The 19206-nt window shown below is 40.6% G+C and overlaps 1 protein-coding gene across 1 annotated transcript; it reads left to right on the forward strand.

Annotated features, from left to right (window-relative positions):
* Positions 1 to 298: 298 nt before the first annotated feature.
* Positions 299 to 14204, forward strand: LOC106807844 (transmembrane protein 245-like). The gene is made up of 21 exons (XM_014810312.1): positions 299 to 337; positions 1596 to 1643; positions 1923 to 1998; positions 2221 to 2336; positions 3017 to 3156; positions 3576 to 3664; positions 3855 to 3893; positions 4310 to 4342; positions 5002 to 5102; positions 5718 to 5934; positions 6844 to 6992; positions 8039 to 8143; positions 8467 to 8549; positions 8657 to 8747; positions 9253 to 9360; positions 10234 to 10287; positions 11075 to 11197; positions 12078 to 12220; positions 12429 to 12529; positions 12893 to 13067; positions 13377 to 14204. Exons 1-21 carry the CDS (start codon positions 299 to 301, stop codon positions 13531 to 13533), a joined length of 2187 nt encoding a protein of 728 aa, XP_014665798.1. The 3' UTR covers positions 13534 to 14204.
* Positions 14205 to 19206: the final 5002 nt, after the last annotated feature.

Raw genomic sequence — 19206 nt, forward strand, 5'->3', positions numbered from 1 at the left:
GTTGGTTGCCATGCAGGTGCGATAAAAGCGTTATTACTCTGACTCTGAGTAACTGACTCGGTCGACAGTCAGTCTTACTTATTTCAAGCAAATATCGTGTATTGTATTGTAAGTGTTTGTCGATCACATACAAAATACAAGGGATGTAGTAAAATGTGTGCCTATACTAGATATCTTATCATATATGCAGATTAGCAGGTAAATACCAGTTTGCTCATTGGTGTAAACGTTTCATGTGCAGGTCGTTTTCCATTCGCTGGCGTGAAAATGCGACGGTTGCGCCAAAGCTGAAACGAAGATGGCAGCCTCCGTGGAGAGACCGAAGTTTGTTGATCGGGTTAGCAGTTTTATTCCAGTCGGGCACGAAAAAGGTCTCTGCAGCAGCATTTTACAAATACAGCTGCTACGGTGGCTGTTGGTCTGTGTTGGTGGTAGCTGCACTTGCAACCTATTTTGTTCTCGAGGCGTTTTTGAAGCCACTGTTATGGGCCGTGTTATGTGGAACGATTTGCATCTTTCAAAATTCGTTAACCCTGCTGGTACGTGGATGGCTTCAGACGTTAGGACGTGGTCTACCCTTTATCGTAGGCCTGTTTACTGGTTCCAATACGGTAAGCTATACATGGTGTGTTGCATATAGTTACACAATGTCTGTATGTATAAATCTAAAGCAGAAAAGTTAAAACAAAAAATTATGGCCGGGGGGGGGCATTTCCCTATTAAATTTATATGTTGATATGTTTTACACCTTCATGGTCCTAAAGTGACTATGTCACGAAATTTTCGATGGTAAAATTTGTAAAATTTTTGTTGCCATTTTTTTACATTAAAAGTAAGAACTAACGGCGACTAAACGTATCGTCAAATTTTTACCTGATAAGATTGTTTCTCAACTAGCTAAAAAATCTAAAAAACTTGGAAGATTTGATATTAGTGTTTCATAACATTATTGCTTGCTATGGCTATGTATGAGTCACGAGTGTCTGTTCACATCGAACAATATAAGTAAAATAAGAAGTATAATGCAGCAATTTAACGCATAAAAAGTGAACAGAATCACTTATGTTTTGTGAAAAAGTGATATTTTTATTATTTACGGTGACGTAATCACTTTAACAGCTCACATAACATATATTTGAAGACAAAGAAATGCAAATGTGTGTTGAACCCAGTTAAGTGTTTTGGGCATATATACATTGTAGCATGTAAGCATTATATGTACACAACAACAACTTATCTGGAGTTCTAGGGTTTACAAATTTACTCTATTTAGGCCCGATAAGAGTTGGACATTTCTGTAAATATGAATACGCAAGGCTGCCATGAGGACACGCCCATCCACATGCGCTCCATGCATGCTGTTTGTTTTCACTACACGAGCAGAAATCTAATATCTGTGTGGGGCCAGGCTTGCCAACTATAAATAACATAGTCTGGTGTGTAGCCAGCTAGAGCCACTGAAACTCTAACAGGATTCCTACTCTATTTTAAGAGTATGTGTGAGTAGGGCAGTCTTCGTTTGACCAGAGGCTCCATGAAACAGTCCAGGGCTTATAGTTCTGGAACTTGTAGTGGATAGCATGTAGTAGTAGTAGCACATAGGGTGGAGGTCAGTGGCTGCTGCCATATGTCTTATATGCAGGGTCTGTGCTATATAGTTGGCCTGCGTTCAAAACAACTGTTGTCAGTGAATCTTTATATCAGTTTGTCAATCTCAATACACAGAGTGTGTACATAGTTATATTAAAAAAGGGAGGAAGAGGAGGGAATGGCTTAATAATTATATGTTCCCATCTTATTTGTGCACTCTTTTTGCATTGTGAATGCATTTCTAAATCTCTGACTAGCATTCCGTTTTTATATGTAATGTAACTTTGTAGGTGCAATTTGCATGAAAAATATCGATATTCGATGTTTTGCAGATAATTGACCGTGTGTCTGAGGTTATAGGTGGTACCATCCTGCAGCATCTGAAACATATTCTTCTGGCTGCTCTAGGTGAGTCCAACTGTCACTGTTCTTGCTACAAGTTACTCGTGTACACAAACCTTGGTTTTCACAAAATGATTACGGATAAATATGCATTAGAATCACAATTCGGCATGAAATCGTAATTCGTCTAGCATTTGCAATTCGACGTGAAATCGTAATACGACTAGCATTTCTCTGAGAGTGATACTTATGGTGAGTGTAGCTGGAATTTCTGGTTACGATTTATAGCCATCATCGGTCTCTATCTTCTCTACTACATCGCATCGGTCACCTATCTGCTGTCTGTTGGTCAAGCCATCTTCGGTTTCGTGTATGACGCTCTGGGGTATTTCAGTGCCCTCTGGGTGAGTTTGTATGGGTGAGGATATACGGGTAAATCTAAATGCAGCAGCATGTCATCTGTCATGATACGTTAATTTCGTCACCCAATAAAAATCTAGATGTCAAGGTCTTTCCGATAGAGCAATTGATGTTGTTGAGAGTTTGCAGACGTAACACAACCATTCGTTTAGTATGTTGATACAACAGTAGTTGTGTTGATACATATAATGATCGTATTTGATCGTACGTACGATTTACGTATACTTTTAATATTTACTAATATATTATTACTAATATATTATTATTACTAATATTTATTATTATTATATTATTATTTTATATTTATATTATTATTATTATTATTTATTAATAATTATTATAATAATTATTACAAATATATTAATATTTACGATTTACGATCGTACGTACGATCGTACGTTCGTATTTGATTGTATTGATTGTAATGATTGTATGTGTTGATACAACAATAGTATGTTGATACATGTAGTATATACAACCGATGTGTAGTTATGAACCTATCAGAGCATCCTTTGAATCTAGGAGTACATGTATATAAACTATAAGAAATTTGTTTAAAACTGCTAATAGGCCTTTCAAGGCGCAAGCATTCGAATTTGAACGTAATGTCTATGCCAACCTTTCATGCGGCTACTGATTGATGGATTTCATGCTTGATGAGCAGGTATGGACTCTGGTCATTGCTTACGTTCTGGTGGTGATTTTCTACTGGAACAAAGCATCCAGCAACATCCTGCGCCATGTTTCGCTGGTGGTGTGGATCGCTGTGCTATTCCACCTTGCAACCATCGCTGGAGCCTACAGGTATGTGAGTTCATACCCATATCTCTCCTGTCATCATTTTGCTAGCATCCACATAAGTATACATGAGAGCAGATGCAGAAATCCGGGTTCAATTTCTTGCATGATGAACCTCGAAAATATTGTAAAAGTAGACCTCTGTATCAGAATGAGAAAATCGTCTGACTCTGACATCTGATGAACTTTTCTATATGATGAACCAACTTCTTGCCTGAGGAACCGCGGAAATAGTATAAAAGTAAGAGAGTCTGTATCAGAATGAGAAAATCGTTTTGCGTCCGATGAACTTCTCTATATGATGAACCAAATTCTTGCCTGATGAACCGCGGAAATAGTATAAAAGTAATTGTCTGAGTCAGAATGAGAAATCGCCTTGCCTCTGATGAGCTTGTCTTCACAATGTTTACTTTCATCACCTCCAGGGTTCCGCTGTTCATTTTCCTCGTGACCTTGCTGGTTGTGGGCTTCGTGACAGAATTGAGGGACGCCACGACGACCGTCGATGACGAGGGTATGTTCACTTGTTTCTGAAGAGAAACGTTGTTCCATCATTTCGCCAACACTAAATTATGATCTAGTATGAATTAAGTGTATATTCGTGTTATATAGTGGCCACTTTCTTACATTTGGTATGCCAATTGCAATTATATATGCTTACGTGAATATGCTAAGCTTTTTATAGACGACCAATCATATTTTAGGGAATCGCAGAATGATTTGGAAGAAACTTCAGCTGGAAGGTACAAAGAAGAGGTTGTGTTTATTAGCAGTGAACTAACAAATAGCTATTGACTGAACAAATAATTACCTATACTAACTGTGTGCATTTCAGGATTACCGTTTGCAATGAGTAACAGCAGGGTTACGTATAAATCTGCCGATATCCCCCATTGAATTAATTATTGTAAATCTTTAATGACAATGAATGTGTTTTTCGTGTGTGTTGAAATATGCATGTGTTGGTGCAACTTGTGGTTTAGTTGTTTTTCCCAGTTGAATTCACAACAAAAAACTTGCATGATTGCATTGGAACTGTCGTGCTATATTACCATCATAAACGCATCTATACATACGTAGCGGTGTAGGAATGTTTGTGGTATTGTTGATAAGGTTTCGCTGATGAATTTAACAGTTGATTCATTTATTATGATGCCAGGCAGCAATGTAGGACCGACACCGATATGTGTTGGTATGATACATCCACTTCCTCGCTTATTAACGATAAACCGTGGCCCTGCCCCTCGTGTGCCGGCATGTTCATGAGTGTGCATCCTCATTCTAATGATGTCTCAATAATGAGATTAGCTTTCCTAGCAAAGCTTAGCATGTCTATATAGCTGAATGGCAATATACAGCAATGAGCTTAGGTAATCGAATAGGGTGAGGCTGAGGATTGTATCAGGAATATCATAATATATAGACACAGTCATAGGTCATCTATATTATGATACTCCTGATGATAGTGGATGGCACTTTAATGTCGTATGTCAATGCTTGTAGCTAACTCGATGATAACCTGTATAGTAAGACTAGTGGTTCAACTGTTAGCAGTTCGTTTTGCAATCACAATGATTCTCTGGTGTACAGCCGTGTCTGCCAGGCAGCCAAGTGCCCGGGATGGGTATCACATGTCTATATGGACAAGTGCCTTGAAAAGTTGCATCGCAGTAAAATGTACTACTCGCTATGACTACTGTTTCGTGTCGGAATTACATACTCTACCGGTACAGCATCTATTACTTCTGTTATTTACATATTTATATGGATATAAGTTGAATATGCTGTCTGGTTGCACAGTTGTTGCCTATTGCAAAGTCACGTATCATAATTGTCGTTGTGTTCCTATAGGTGGCAGCAGCAGCAATGCAACCAGCAAGGTTCCTGAGACACTGAGGGCTGTCTGGGAGGCAGTGACAACCCAACCTGAGAAGGAGGCTGAGCGAGAACAAGTGAGCATTCATCAACCTATATTATAGCGCCAGTAAAAAGGAAGTGCAAACAACTGAAGTCAAGTCTTGCGAGCGAAATGAATAACTAAAACTCATTAATTCACGTGCTTGGTTCGGGAATGGTCTATCCATAGCTATCTGGAAATATATCTCCTTCGTGATAGTTGCAACGTGGGATACAATGACTACATAATGTTATTATGCGTTAGTAGAAGTAAAGCATAATCATCATCCGTAGTAGAGTAAATGAAGTTCATGACACCCACATTTCAGACAAGCAAGTCAAACATTTGTATACACTACCAAAGAATCCTCCATACAATTTTGCTTGTAATGAAATGCAATTAAATGGTATATATATATATATATATATCAAGAGCTCATAATAGAGAAGAGTATGACACCGTTTTAACAGCGTTTTGCATAGTTTTCAACTTGTAAATATTCTATCAATAAGTGAATAAATATATTCAAACTTTACCTTGTTTTCGTCTATGATTCTCCCTTAATCATATGACACCACCAATTTCTCTCTTTCTATTTCTTTCTCTCTCTCTCTCTCTCTCTTTCTCTCTCTCTTTATATATATATATATATATATATATATATTTCCAGAAAGCCGAAACAGAGGCGGCTGACAGTGATGATGAGAACGTTGTGGAAGTGTCCAGCGGAGAGCAGCAGGAGGCGGGCGAGGTCGTGGAGAGGTCGACCGTGGAGACGTGCTTTCTCGCAGTGTTCTGGGGATTGCTCCTCGCACAGCTCTGGAGGCATCTGTGGGTCGTGTACCTGCTGCCCATACCCGTCACCATCGTCGCCGTCAAGCGAATAGGTAGGGCCTAAGATAAAATATTGCTTGTTTCCCCTTTACCGACCGACTCGCCAAAACGCCGCTACTCGACACATTTTATGGGCCGATTAAAACAAAACAAAATTTATTTCGTTTTGCACAAAAAAAAAATCAAATTCGTTCCGCACAAAAACATATACACAAAACAGAATATACAATATACATACACACATCTTGTCAAAACAAAATAAAAAAGATTTTCCACCTACCTACCTACTCGGTACCATGAGAGGCGAGTAGGTAAAGGGGAAACAAACAACTTTTTTAAAGGTGGCCTAGGCATCTCTCATTAAATAAGTTCATTCGGTTGGTAGACTAATAGATCTAACTGGGTTCATTGTTACTCAACCGTGAAGATTGAAAACGTACAGCTGACGTTTCGCCTCATATCAGGAGGCTTTCTCAAAGTTGACTGATGATTATCAGTTTTGACCACCAGATGGTGTAGTGGTCAATAGCTTGGTCCACACAATCTCGACACTGGCTGTATTGTGTTTCGCCCTTCATCACTTCTATTTGTTTAGTTTTGTTTGTTTACATTTATCAGCATTATCTATTGATTTGTTTAACTGATATGCTTCCTCCAAAATGTAATTCATAAGCGTAAATAAAGTATATTGAATTGAATTGAGTTGCTGTATCGATAATGGCGTGCTACGTGATCGGAAGCCTCGTTGCGAAAATCGGGGACGATTGCGTAAATGTCTGACGAAGTTATTTCAGTTATTTCGACATTAGTGTTGTATTAATGTGACAGATTGCACATTAATTGGATTGTATTCCTCTGAGCTGAAGTGACGTTCGTATGGGTTGATGCGTGCACACGTGCAAGTATAGCGCCATCTAAATGTGTACAATCCGACTGAGATGGGCGTGCATTAATTACCTCAGGGTCGTACTTTGAGCTGTGGAGCTGCATCCAGAAGAAACTCGGCTGCCTCAGGGACAGACTACATGAGTGGGTAGATGAGAGGAAAGATGGACTGATGCCTAAACCCATCCGGGGCCTCACCAAGATGCTTGTAAAGGGGGACAAGAAGGTACGTATAGTCATCCTAGTCCAGCGGTTTTTAACCTGGAGGTCGTAACCCCCATGGGGTCGTTTGGGGTTTTTCCGGGGGTCATCAAGGGGTCATAAATGAAACAAATCCATGGAAATTCTATATAATTGTCAGGGTGCTACAAAATTTGATTCATAAATTTGGTTGCCCACAAGCCCAAAGCACTTGTGGGAATTTTTTTTTGATCGCCTGTTGGCTGCGAAGCAATTTCAGCCATCCCATTTACTGAGTATTGGCAGACGTGTTTCCATAAATCAGGCTGTTTTTTTTCAAATTTTTTTTTGGGGTTCGCGGTACTGACCAAGAATGTCTGATGGGGTCGTAAGGGCCAAAAAGGTTAAGAACCACTGTCATAGTCTAACACACACTCATTCTGCACTGATTGAGAATTCCACAGAGAAAGGGAAATCAGCTTCCTATGTTTCATCACCAATCTGTATCGTATCAGACTGAATCGTAGTTTATGTCGAATATTATATCTATAGTTTATATCTATTACCCCGAAATTATCAATTGAGTGCTGTTATTCAGTGATCCCAAATAGGTTAAATAGTTCCAATTAACTACTGACACGTTATAAACTATGAAATGATCGATGAAATAATGATTGAGAGCTTGTGACTATGAACTGCTATTGCTGCTATGAATCTACGAACTTCTAACTTTTCTTCTAACTCCTTGAGCTATGCAATCGCACACGTCATCTTGCATCTTTTTTTCCTTTTTTTTTATTCTGACCACTTTACCCGTTACAATTATCCTGAGTGTCCGGGTAGCCACTCATGATTTACAATGTTTCGGTACATGTTTTTTTTTATACAGAGTTATGTTGTACATTTTATTTTACAAGATACATGTATACAGGGCATGTTGTATAGTAAAGTGCAGAGCGTTTTATGCTATTCAGTATTGTTCCCCACTCACACAGAATATATATTATTATGTTACATTAGATTTATTAAAGTTGGTGTGGGAGGGAGAGGTCATCATCTCGCATCTTGATGTGTGGTGTTGGTTGATGGCAGGTTATAGAGGGACTCTACAGCATGGTGGACCAGTACATGAGCATTGTCTCCATCGCTGTTCTGTTCATCGTCACCACCCTCGGGACCATTCTCCTCGCGTTCCAGGTAACTGCCAAATATGTCAGAGCTTATGTTAAATTTCATGATATATATTCATTATATATCATATATATTATGATATATATATATATATGTATGTATTTGGCAATATATGCCAAACATGTTAGAGCTGACGGAATGTTAAATTTCACGTTTGATTGTATAATCCTATTTCATTTCGTTCGTTGTCGTCGTTATAATTATATATTATTGTTTTCAGTACTATTTTTGTTAAGTCTTGTTTCGTATATTGGATGCATAGGTGAATTGTTTACCACGTGGCGTAGTACTTTAGTGCTATGTGACCAGTTGTTCTCTTGTTTACCTAGGTACATTCGGAAAGCGTCCATCTTGTGACGGTGACCGGTACTTTCCTTAACGAAACGGTGCAGAGACAACCCAGCCTGAGCCAGTGAGTTCTGCATTTGTTAAAGTTTGGCATCGTACATGCTCACTGAAAAATGCGAAATTGATAAATATTATCGATGTATGTTAAAATGTTTACTTGTTGTCCACCAGGTGGCTTCCAGAGCGCAGTGAAATGGAGAAGCACATGGAATCAGCCGTGGATAGCGCTTATGTACATGGCCGACAATGGATTGCCACGAACGTAAGGTCCTATATCCACCAAACACCCTTCATCAGTTTTCATTCACGAGTTTTAGAGTTTTTCTACTAGAGTTACTATAATCAATATAACTTATAGTTATGGTCATATTCTCATAGTTTTCTATGTTGAAATAATTTTTACAGTGTGCCTGTCATTAGCAAACCTTGTTTGTTTTTGTAGTCACAATCAAAAGTATAAAAAGCAAGCTTGTAGTCAGTATAATATGTATCCGAATCTCGGCTAACGCTCCATTAGGAGTGTTCCCAACTTTGATATCATTAATGATTAATGATTAATGATTGATAATCCTAACCCTAATCCTAACCCTAACCCTAACCTAAATGACATTAAACCACAAACTAATATATGACCATGACCATATATATATATATATATGTTATTATGACCATTAATGACATTAAAGTTGGGAACACTCCTAATGGAGTATCACCCTGAATCTCTGTGAGAAGCTGCAGGGATGTTATCTAATGCTTCACTACTATAGGTGCACAGTCTCATGTCTCAACACGGCAAGGAAGAGATGGACGTAGCAAAGATAGAGGATGCAATCTTACAGATCTGGGACAAGCTTTACGAGTCCTGGGTAACCAGGGTAGGTTTCTCTAAGTCCTGGGTAACCAGGGTAGGTTTCTCTGAGTCCTGGGCGACACCACGCTCTAAGGCCCCTTCTCCCTCACGACGCTCCCTGGGTCACCACCCCACGGCACGCTCTCTTCCACTCGAGCTCTCGAGCGCTACACCCAGCGGCCCTCACGCTCCTCACTCCGCACCCTCCCCGTACACCCCACTCTCACAACTCCCTCCCCGCGCTCACACCTCACGGCTACAAGCGCTCTCTCTCCACCTCGCAACTACCCGGCGCACCCCAGCCGCAAAAGTGCGCTTTACCACTTATAAAGTCCTCCGGGCTAACCAGGCGAGCACTCATCACACCTCAACGCTCTCGGGTAACCAGGGTAGGTTTCTCTGAGTCCTGTCTGAAGAGATGCACTTTCGAGTTTTGGTTTCGCAGAAGTCGCGATCTCTCGACGGTTTTCACGCAAGCTTATATCTTATAATTAATAAATATATATAATTATAAATTATATCTTATAATTTAGAATTTATAAATATTATATAGTCTTTTTACGTCGACATTTTTTGTCGTCGACAGAATCTTAGTCGGCTGGTTGGAGCTCTGAGAGTCTTTGAGGTGTTTTGAGTTTCTGTTTCGCAGAGTCGTGCAATCTGCTCGACAGTTAATCGCCATGATGGTCTTATTGTCATATTGTTGATTTCCCTACGCTGGTTTCGTTGTCGACAGAATTCAGTCAGGTGGTTACACATGTAGCCCTGAGTGTTTGAGGTGTTTTTGAGTTTCTGTTTCCGCATGAAGTTGTCGATACCTCTCGTACAGTTAATTTCGCATGTTTCTTTTGTCAATATTGTGATTTTCTACGCTTGTTTTCGTCGGTCGAGTCGACAGGATCAGTCGGTGGGTTGGCGAGCCCCGCGGGGCGTGACATTAGTCGTCCGTTGGGTACGGGCCCAGACGGTGGGACAGTGGTGAAGTACATCGGTCAGCTACAGCTTAACGACATGCTGTCGGCGGTCGTACAGGGAGAGAAAAACCGTAAAGAACACGCCCAGCTGCTGGTCGTGAAGTACGGGCAAAGCGGCGTAGCCAGGGTGGGGGGCAAGGACCCCCCAATCAACATCAAAATAAAAAATAAAAATTGATCCAAACAAAAATAAAAAAAAGAGCTGCAGAAGAAATAGTATTGTCAACAAAACAGCGTCTAAATTGATTTTAAAGCACTATCTTTACATTTAACTAAAAAAAAAAATTTCAGACCACCAGATCTGACCCTCCCCTCTTGTTACTCGCTTGAGGACCCCCCCAATCCAAATTCCTGGCTACGCCCTTGGCACGGGGATGCACACCCTGTCAGAGTTTTGTCAGTCTGTCTGTCCGCCTGTTCCAACTGTCGGACGTGCTACCTGTTGGTCTTTCTAGACGAATAATTTTCAATATATAACTCACACGTCTTGCATTCTTTAATAATTCTAGTGGCACACTGATTTAGCCATGTTGTGGTTTATCCTTTCTAGATGAATTATTTTCAATATGTAACTCACAAGTCTTGCGTTCTTTAATATTTCAAGTGGCAAACCGATCTGTAAGCAAAGTTATCCTTTCTAGATTTGTTTGTTAGTTAGAGAGTTATTGCCGATGCGTAACTTTCTCACGGCGTGTTCCTTCGCGGTTCGAGCGACGTTTTATGCATTAGAAGTCATCGCTGGCATTGTTTTCTCTGTCGTCGCAGGTGCTGGAGTCGGTCTGGGTTGTCATCATGAACAATATCAACATCCTGCTGGGATCGGTCACCTCCGTCGTCTCGCTCGTGCTAGGTGGCGGCACCGCTCTGCTCAACATCCTGCTGTCAGTGGTGAGTGTGACGCGTTGTTGAACTCCGTCTGTGCAAGCGTGGCGTGTCTGTTCGCAGAGTCGCTCGTGATTCTGTCACGTCGTTCTTACCACCACAGCGTGTGCTCTGCAGTGTGCATGACAATGCTTTGCCGCGAAGCACGACGATAGTTTGTTAGTGTAAGGGTGAGCCCTGTCTGTGATTTGTCTGCAGTACAAATTGCGTAAGTAAATTGTAAAAGTAAAAACAAAAGTAAAAGTAAAAGACATTGTACGCGTTACGGTTGCAACTTTCCCCTTTTTTTATACATATCAAATGAATGAAACGCGGTTGATGTGAATCTAAATGCATGAAAGCTTTGCCTGCTACAGATGCAAAAGTGCAAACGCAATGCTTGCGTTGTAACCACTAACATTTCGCTTGTAATTTGAAGAAAATACTTGCTGCAATTTGTATTGTATTGCACGTTAAGTGTAGGCATTCAGTCAGATCGTTGATTCATTGCATGTCCCCGCATGAAATGTTTGTCTCTTAGGTGTTGAAGGGTGGACTCACTTTCCTACATTTCTGCTTGTCCATAGTAAGTACTTTACACATAGCGACCCTTGGTGTTAATTCTGTCATCATGTCACCACATGCGATACATCACCGTACTTTGCTTTCTAGAATCTTGATGTGATATCTGTGTCTAACATTGTTGTTAGTTTGATGCTCTTGTGTCCTCATCATTATTATTGGATGCTATGTTGCCGTGTGGTTTTCTGGTATATGACTAACTAACTTAATTGCAATGCCGAACGTAATGTTAGCGAAGGAAACGCCTACTATTGGTGATTGCGTGAATAAGAAGTCGAGGTAAATATGGCTGCCCGTGGAATATAGTTCTCCCTCTCGCCACCAGATGGTGTTCTTCACGACGCTTCTCATCCTGCTCAGTGCCAGCGGAGATGTCTACCTCCCCGTCGCGTGGTTCGGAAGACTGTCACCAGGTGGCGAGAGTGGTGGCAGCAGCAAGATTGGAGAGGCTGTCAAAGAAGCTATTAGGTGAGACGAACATATTAACGAGATGGCATATTATTCTGTTATATGCTTTCCTACGTATGGGAGTTGCACCTTTTTAGTCTATCTGTTATGAGAGCAACTGAGCGACTTTAGAGTAGTAGTAAAGAAATGTGTCAGAAATCAATGGTATATGTTTCAAAAAGAATGATATCGTTGACTATCACGCGTGATGGTTTTTTTTTGCTTGCAGTGGCGTGTTCATGGCCTCGATGAAGATGTGTGCATTTTACTTTCTCTACACATGGCTGACACACACCATCTTCGGAATCAACATAGTCTTCATTCCAGCAGGTAGAGTAGATTGCAAGTCTTCTAGCTGCACCATCTGCGTAAGAAGTTCCCATGTACTCAAACCTGTACAACAAGGTTACTCGAGGGAAACTTGCAAAATTGTGCTGTATAGACATGTATCCATTCTGTAGAAGAGGTTTCACTGTGCTGTAACTGCCATATAAAGCAAAATGCTAAAAGCGTTCATCCTACAGAGGTGTGCGCCAATGCAGGGTTGACCTTATACTTCCAGACCATATAATTATACCCTGTATTTCTATATTCTCTATACTTACTTTTGACAGTGTAACACCTGCCTGTGACAGCGTGCCCTACGTGTGATGTACGTAACCGACCCGCCTAACGGTGTTTATCACGTTGCAGTGATGGCGGCGGTGTTCGCGGCGATCCCGTTTCTCGGCACTTACATCGCTGCCGTGCCCGCCGCGCTCGAACTGTGGCTCGTCCACGGTCAGCCCGTACATGCAGCCCTGCTGATCCTGCTGCACTTCGTTCCCAGCTCCATCGTAGACCCGGCCATCTACAGCGAGATCAAGGGGTGAGTCTGGGAACGTGGATGATCACGTCCATGCTAGCTAAATGACGCTGGAGCTAAACGTTAAATTAATTTCGAAAAAAAGTTCGATTGGTATTTATTGCTAAACTCGAGCGCGCACTGAAGAGTTGTTTTCTTTAACTATACTTTCAAAGACGAAAAGTTATTAGAAATTGAAAGTTTTTGATTTTGAAATTGACATCCTGCTGAAGAGTTTTTATTTTTTAAACTATGTTTTTAAAGGCAAAAAAACTAAAAAACAAAACAAAACGAGACTGAACCCCATGTTTTCGGCGCATGCGTTTCTTACAGCGGCGGTCACCCATACTTGACCGGTCTCGCCATCGTCGGCGGCATGACGTGTTACGGCCTAGAGGGCGCCATCATCGGCCCCATCCTGCTCTGCCTGCTCATCGTCGCGTTCAACGTCTACAGCACGATGCAGCGCGACGCCAAGAACATCTCCTAAACGCCGTAGCCGCCAGGGCGCGCCACTGTGCAGCGGCGGCGACGTCCATGTTGGGAATTTCGCGCGAGCCGGGATTCGGATGAAACGGGAGAGTGACTTGCAAGTCTGTGGCATAAGCTAGGTAGAGACGAGATAATTCGATCTGGTTGTTTGTAAAATACGGACGTCCCCGTTAATGATGCATCGCTAGTACGGATTCTATCCGCGTGAAATTTGCATTTCATCTTGCCATTTCCTGCTAGCCACAAAAGGTTTAACTGCTTCAACGCACTTATATATATGTATAAACATGTATATATATGCATATTTACATGTCTTTTAACTCTTCACTAGCAGGGTGTGCACGGGTAGGACCTTCCACAGAAATTATAAAAATAACAATATATACCTTTCTATATGTCTACAGATATGCTGAGAATCGAATGAATTTAGTTTGTGCTGCTATTAGATTTAGGATTGAGTGCTGAAACATATAGCGTGGGCATTATTGGAAATACTTTGTAAAGTACAACAGAGAAGTTGAAATGCTCCAGTAGGTTTGGAGGTAGGTGAAGTAATGAGCATGAATTTGAAGTACCAAGCATAATGTTTAGCGGTGTTTAGCATGAATTATATGTATAGCATACATCTACATTTACTGCAACATCTAATGTACAATACAGCGTAATACATATACTGTTACATATACATATACATATACTATATGTTTTTAGTCTTAGTGTGCACATAGTTGTGCGTGTTGTTTTTCAGTTAGTTCGCTAGTTATTGTGTCCCAAACGAACAAGAAAATGTCGTGGCACTTGCTTTTTGCAACGTCTAGTGGGGAAAACTACAGTGAAGCATAATTTAACTAAGCGATCGAGGAAAGTCATGGATAAAAGGTCTTTACGTTCGTGTGTTATCTTTAGTTATATCTTCGTCTCACTATAAGTGGTTGTGTGTGATGTGGCAATAGATGCTCGTTTTGTCACAAGTTTTGAAATGTGGGCCATATGTTTATCCAACTGTGCACAACTGTGACAATGCATTCAGTAGTTTCACGCTACGAATTTACGATTTGGAATCATCCGTATTTGGAATCGTTTTTGTTTTATACGATGATTTTATTTTATAAGACACTCACTTGACATTTTGCAATGTATCTAGCTAGCTATTGGTGTCATTTTTACCACGATATAACTTTTAATTCTGTGTTAAGTTGGCATTTTCTCGTAGTTTTTGTGTGATTGCATGTGCTTTTTAATCTTTGTTATGATTTTATATTGGATATGTAGGTATTTCAAGTGTTATGCTATTGTTTCCCTCAATCTAAAAACACAACCGGTGGCGTGAGGTGGTACGATTAGAAGCGTGAACAGATGTGTGTGACTGTAGAAATGTATACCTCATATTTATTGTATTGTATAGGTATAATATATATACATATATTACTGTTAGAGTATTTTGCTGACGCAGGTCGCGGCTGAACTCGTACGCTGATATTATTTCGTACTATATTTTGGTGGTTACATTTCGAGGGAACCTGTGACAGTGCAGCCGCATGTTTAGTGTTTGCATACACCAGTAGAGCTTCATACTCAGCATATACGGCATTCCGTGCTTTGGCTGCTTGCGAAACGATGGCAAATCTGGGGTCATGTCACTCCACTGCTCCACGAGTGTATTGTCAATGTGTGCTGTCAATGTGTTGAAGCATATTGGTACTATTTTTGGCACAATTTCCTGCCCGTAAGCAAACAGAAAGAATGTCAGGAATGTCAGGAAATAAAAGGAATTCGCTTTAAAAAATCAAAGAACTGTTTTTGATTATGTTTGCGTGCATGGTTCCCACAAAAGTGTGAATTATTTTTTCAAGGACATTTCAAGGACATGTTTTTTTCAAGCACAATCTGGTGACAAGTAGTTTTTGCTTTTTAGAGTCATCATATATATAACTTCGATTCATATATGAAGTAAAAATAGTTGTTTTACACGAGTGCCGACAGCAGATTAAACAGCCGCTATAGCTCGCCGATTACCGACTACTGTATCACTCCGAAATTTTATTATTTTAACTGCTCAACACTTTTGCATTCATCAGATTTTTTCTCCATGAAAAAGACTTCAGTACATGTATTTGTAGTTGTATTACATGCAATAAAAATTTAATAATGATAATAAACAGTTGCCGGTTCTTCATGATGACCTTTCATCTGCTGTGTCAGGCAGAGAAATTAACAGTGAATCACTTATTCCTTACTCCCCTCGCGCGGATGGTATCGCCCACGACCAGTCAAGCATGGAAAAACTTTTGCAGGTAAATGGCCGTATTTCAGCCGAAACTTTTTTACTCCCCGAGGCACAAAATGTGAATTTACGCCTATAATACACGCGTACGCGTGCATGCGACCATACCCGCGTGTGCGCGTCCGTTAGTGTGTGTGTATATGTGTTTGTGTGACTGTAAAAACACGTATTATAGCCGTATAATCATATTTTGTGCTTTGGGGGGTGAAAAAGTCGAGGCTGAAAACCGGCCATTTGCTTGGCTAACTTTTCACCGTGCAACTGATGCCGTGGGCGATACTATCCTCGAGAGGGGGAGGGAAATACTGAGGGGAAGGGAGTGAGAGGGGAGGAGGAAAGAAAGAGGGGAAAAAGGAGAGAGGGACAGAGGGAGGGAAGAATGCAAACAGAGATGTGCACACGCATGCACAGTACACACGCGCAGACAAACGCACGTACGGCACAAACGGCACACACACCGGCACGGATGCACATATTCTTTCTAATATAGTTACCTCTCTCGCCTTCCCGCTCACCCTCTCCCTCTCCGTGTGTCTCGCTCTCTCTCTCTCTCTCTCACACACACACACTCTCTCTCTCTCTCTCGCTCTCGCTCTCTCTCTCTCTCTCTCTCTCTCACACACACACACACACTCTCTTTCTCTAGCACAATATTTCTCTTCACGCACGCACGCACACACGCACGCACACACACACATACATATACACACTCTCTCCCTCTTACTCTCTCTCTCCCTCGCAATTTCTCTCTCTTTTTCGGGCGCTATATACTCGCCGCTTTTTCCGTTTCTTTCCCGTGCTCACTTCCTTACTCCACTCTCGCGGATAGTATCGTCCACGGCATCAGTCGCAGGGTGAAAAGTTTGCCAGCCAAATTACCGTATTTCAGCCGAAATTTTACCCGCGTGTGCGCGTCCGTTAGTGTGTGTGTATGTGTGGTTGTGTGACTGTAGAAACGCGTATTATAGCCGTATAATCATATTTTGTGCTTGGGGGGGGGTGTGAAAAGTTGAGGCTGAAAACCAGCCATTTGCCTGGCTAACTTTTCACCATGCAACGAGGTCATAGGCGATACCATTTATGAGAGGGGGATCACTTATTCCCGAGAGAATATAATCTGATAGGATATAGATTAAAGTACCATATAACTCGATAGACAGAAATAGATAGACATATCAGATATAGATAGATAGAAATATATAGAATACCAGATATTGAATGAAAAGGTTAATATTGTTTTTCTTTAGTTTTCGTGATGGTTGATTCTATATGGGACATTATTACTGCTAGGTAGGCCTATAGGCCCTACTCAGTACATGGTTCCCACAAGTGTGAATTATTTTTTCAAAGACTTCAAGGACATATGTTTATTTCAATGACAATCTGTGACAAGTGGTTTTAGCATTTTAGACACAAGACATAGACATAAAATAAGGACTTGGACCTATTTCCAAAAACTTTCAATGACAAAAGGAATGAGTGTCAATGACACTGTAGCTCACCACAAAAAGGACACAAATGAGTGAGTGAGAAGAAGTCAGTTTTAATTGAGCAACCATCGACGCACATTATAGAAACGAAGAGTATAATTATATGGGAGAACTCTCATTATATACTGTTGATAATTATGTGTAATTTTTTATGTGAAAATAATAAATAATATTATATATAAATAATAAATAATTTATAAACAAATATGAATCACAATTTGTGACGGTAGATGGCGCTATACCCGCTTTGATGTTTCTTAGCATAAATCATTATATAATAATAATAATATAATAATAATAGTATAAATCATAATATGTTCATAGCAGAAATTTTGCATTAAAGATATTGTCAATGAAATCTTGTAAAACGAACCAGACGAGTGTGACACCACAGACTGTTTGTTATCTGCGTGTCTATATAATATGCTATATAATTGCCAAACCCTACCCAATTTGCATCATTTTTTCTTAAATATCAAAACCCCTAGCCCTTATTCATTCACATACCTAAAAATGAGCAAAATCCGTGTAACCTGAACTGACTAATAGCAATTCCCACAATTTTTTGCCAAAAACCAATTGCCCAGTGGCCGAAGCTACGTCGACTGCGTGCTCCAAAAATAGGACTTTTATCTATGGGAACATAGCAGTAACAACTAACCCATTTCGAAACATGTGGGTCAAACGGTTTCCCTGAGTTAGTCGTTGACCGTAGCCAATTTGACGGACGAACGACTACGGACAACCCATGGCAATAGCTCAGCTTGACGGATTCAAGGTGAGCTAAAATTTAAGGATTTCCAGGACATTAAAACAAATTTAAGACTTTAAGGACTGTGGGACCGCCTGGCGTGGATTTCATGCATTGGAAATGACAAAAGCAATGTGTAACATAATTCTAGCATCCATGTCGGCAAAATCCAAGACGAATCGTGTCGTTGACTATATGAAAGTAACAGTTTGACAAACGCAAAATCATTACAACGTCCAAAATAACATAGTTCAGTTTTTAAAAAATTCTATATTTATTTACGTACATTATACGGTTGTCCAAACCAATATTATAATAAACAGTAACAAACCAATCATCAAACTTCGTCGAGCCATACCTGGCTGACATAAATCATAATACATTTCGTAGAGAAAAAACATTACGCATAACTTAGTTCGATGAAACAGCTCAAGCTCATTTTCTCATTGCCAAGGAACTTCTCATCTCCCCTCAGAAATAGGAATTCCCGTGGCCGCCACCATCTCTCAGTTTCATCTACCCTGACCTCTCTGATAACCACCGTAGATAAGACCAGGCCCATCCCAAGCAATCAGCACCCAGTTCTTGGAACCGCGACCCATTACATACACAGCATTCGACGCACATTTATTACAGCCACAAAGTATCCCCCCCGTGGCTCCACGCTTGAACAATATATAGTTTAAACGCTGCAATTCCTGCCCTGGTGCATTTATAGAAAGCCGTGTTGTAATCGATGGCAACATTATTCGCTCGTGATTATTAATCAGGAGTGGAATACTACTGGAGATTAATCAAAGTTATTTATTCTGATTTTATCACTACCTCGCGATTTTCCATCGTGCAATTTTAGTTTAAGGCCGGGCGTGTCCTGACTGCATCGCTCAACAAGGCACAGTTACTAGTGATGCACGACGCCAACAATAACTGCCAGTGCGACCATCACTGAGAAATCCTCTTACAGGAGCACGAAAAGCCAAAAATCAAATGGCGACCACAGGTGCAGCAGCAGCAGCTACATATAAAACCTACAGGTGACATGTGTTACTAACGGCAATACGATACAGTGTGAAGTTGTGGAAAAACAGTTTCGGGATCACATTATAGATCAACGAATGAGGAAGGTGCGAGAAGAGACATCGAATG

Source organism: Priapulus caudatus, unplaced genomic scaffold (assembly GCF_000485595.1).
Source record: "Priapulus caudatus unplaced genomic scaffold, Priapulus_caudatus-5.0.1 Scaffold237, whole genome shotgun sequence".
NCBI lineage: Eukaryota > Metazoa > Priapulida > Priapulimorpha > Priapulimorphida > Priapulidae > Priapulus > Priapulus caudatus.

Bases quoted from the DNA above. Each gene is read 5' to 3' on its own strand.
- LOC106807844 (XM_014810312.1), top strand. From the start codon at position 299: ATGGCAGCCTCCGTGGAGAGACCGAAGTTTGTTGATCGG. The intron at 3,894-4,309 runs GTACAAAGAAGA...TTATGATGCCAG, and splicing joins GAAGAAACTTCAGCTGGAAG to GCAGCAATGTAGGACCGACA. The intron at 12,530-12,892 runs GTAGAGTAGATT...ATCACGTTGCAG, and splicing joins CATAGTCTTCATTCCAGCAG to TGATGGCGGCGGTGTTCGCG.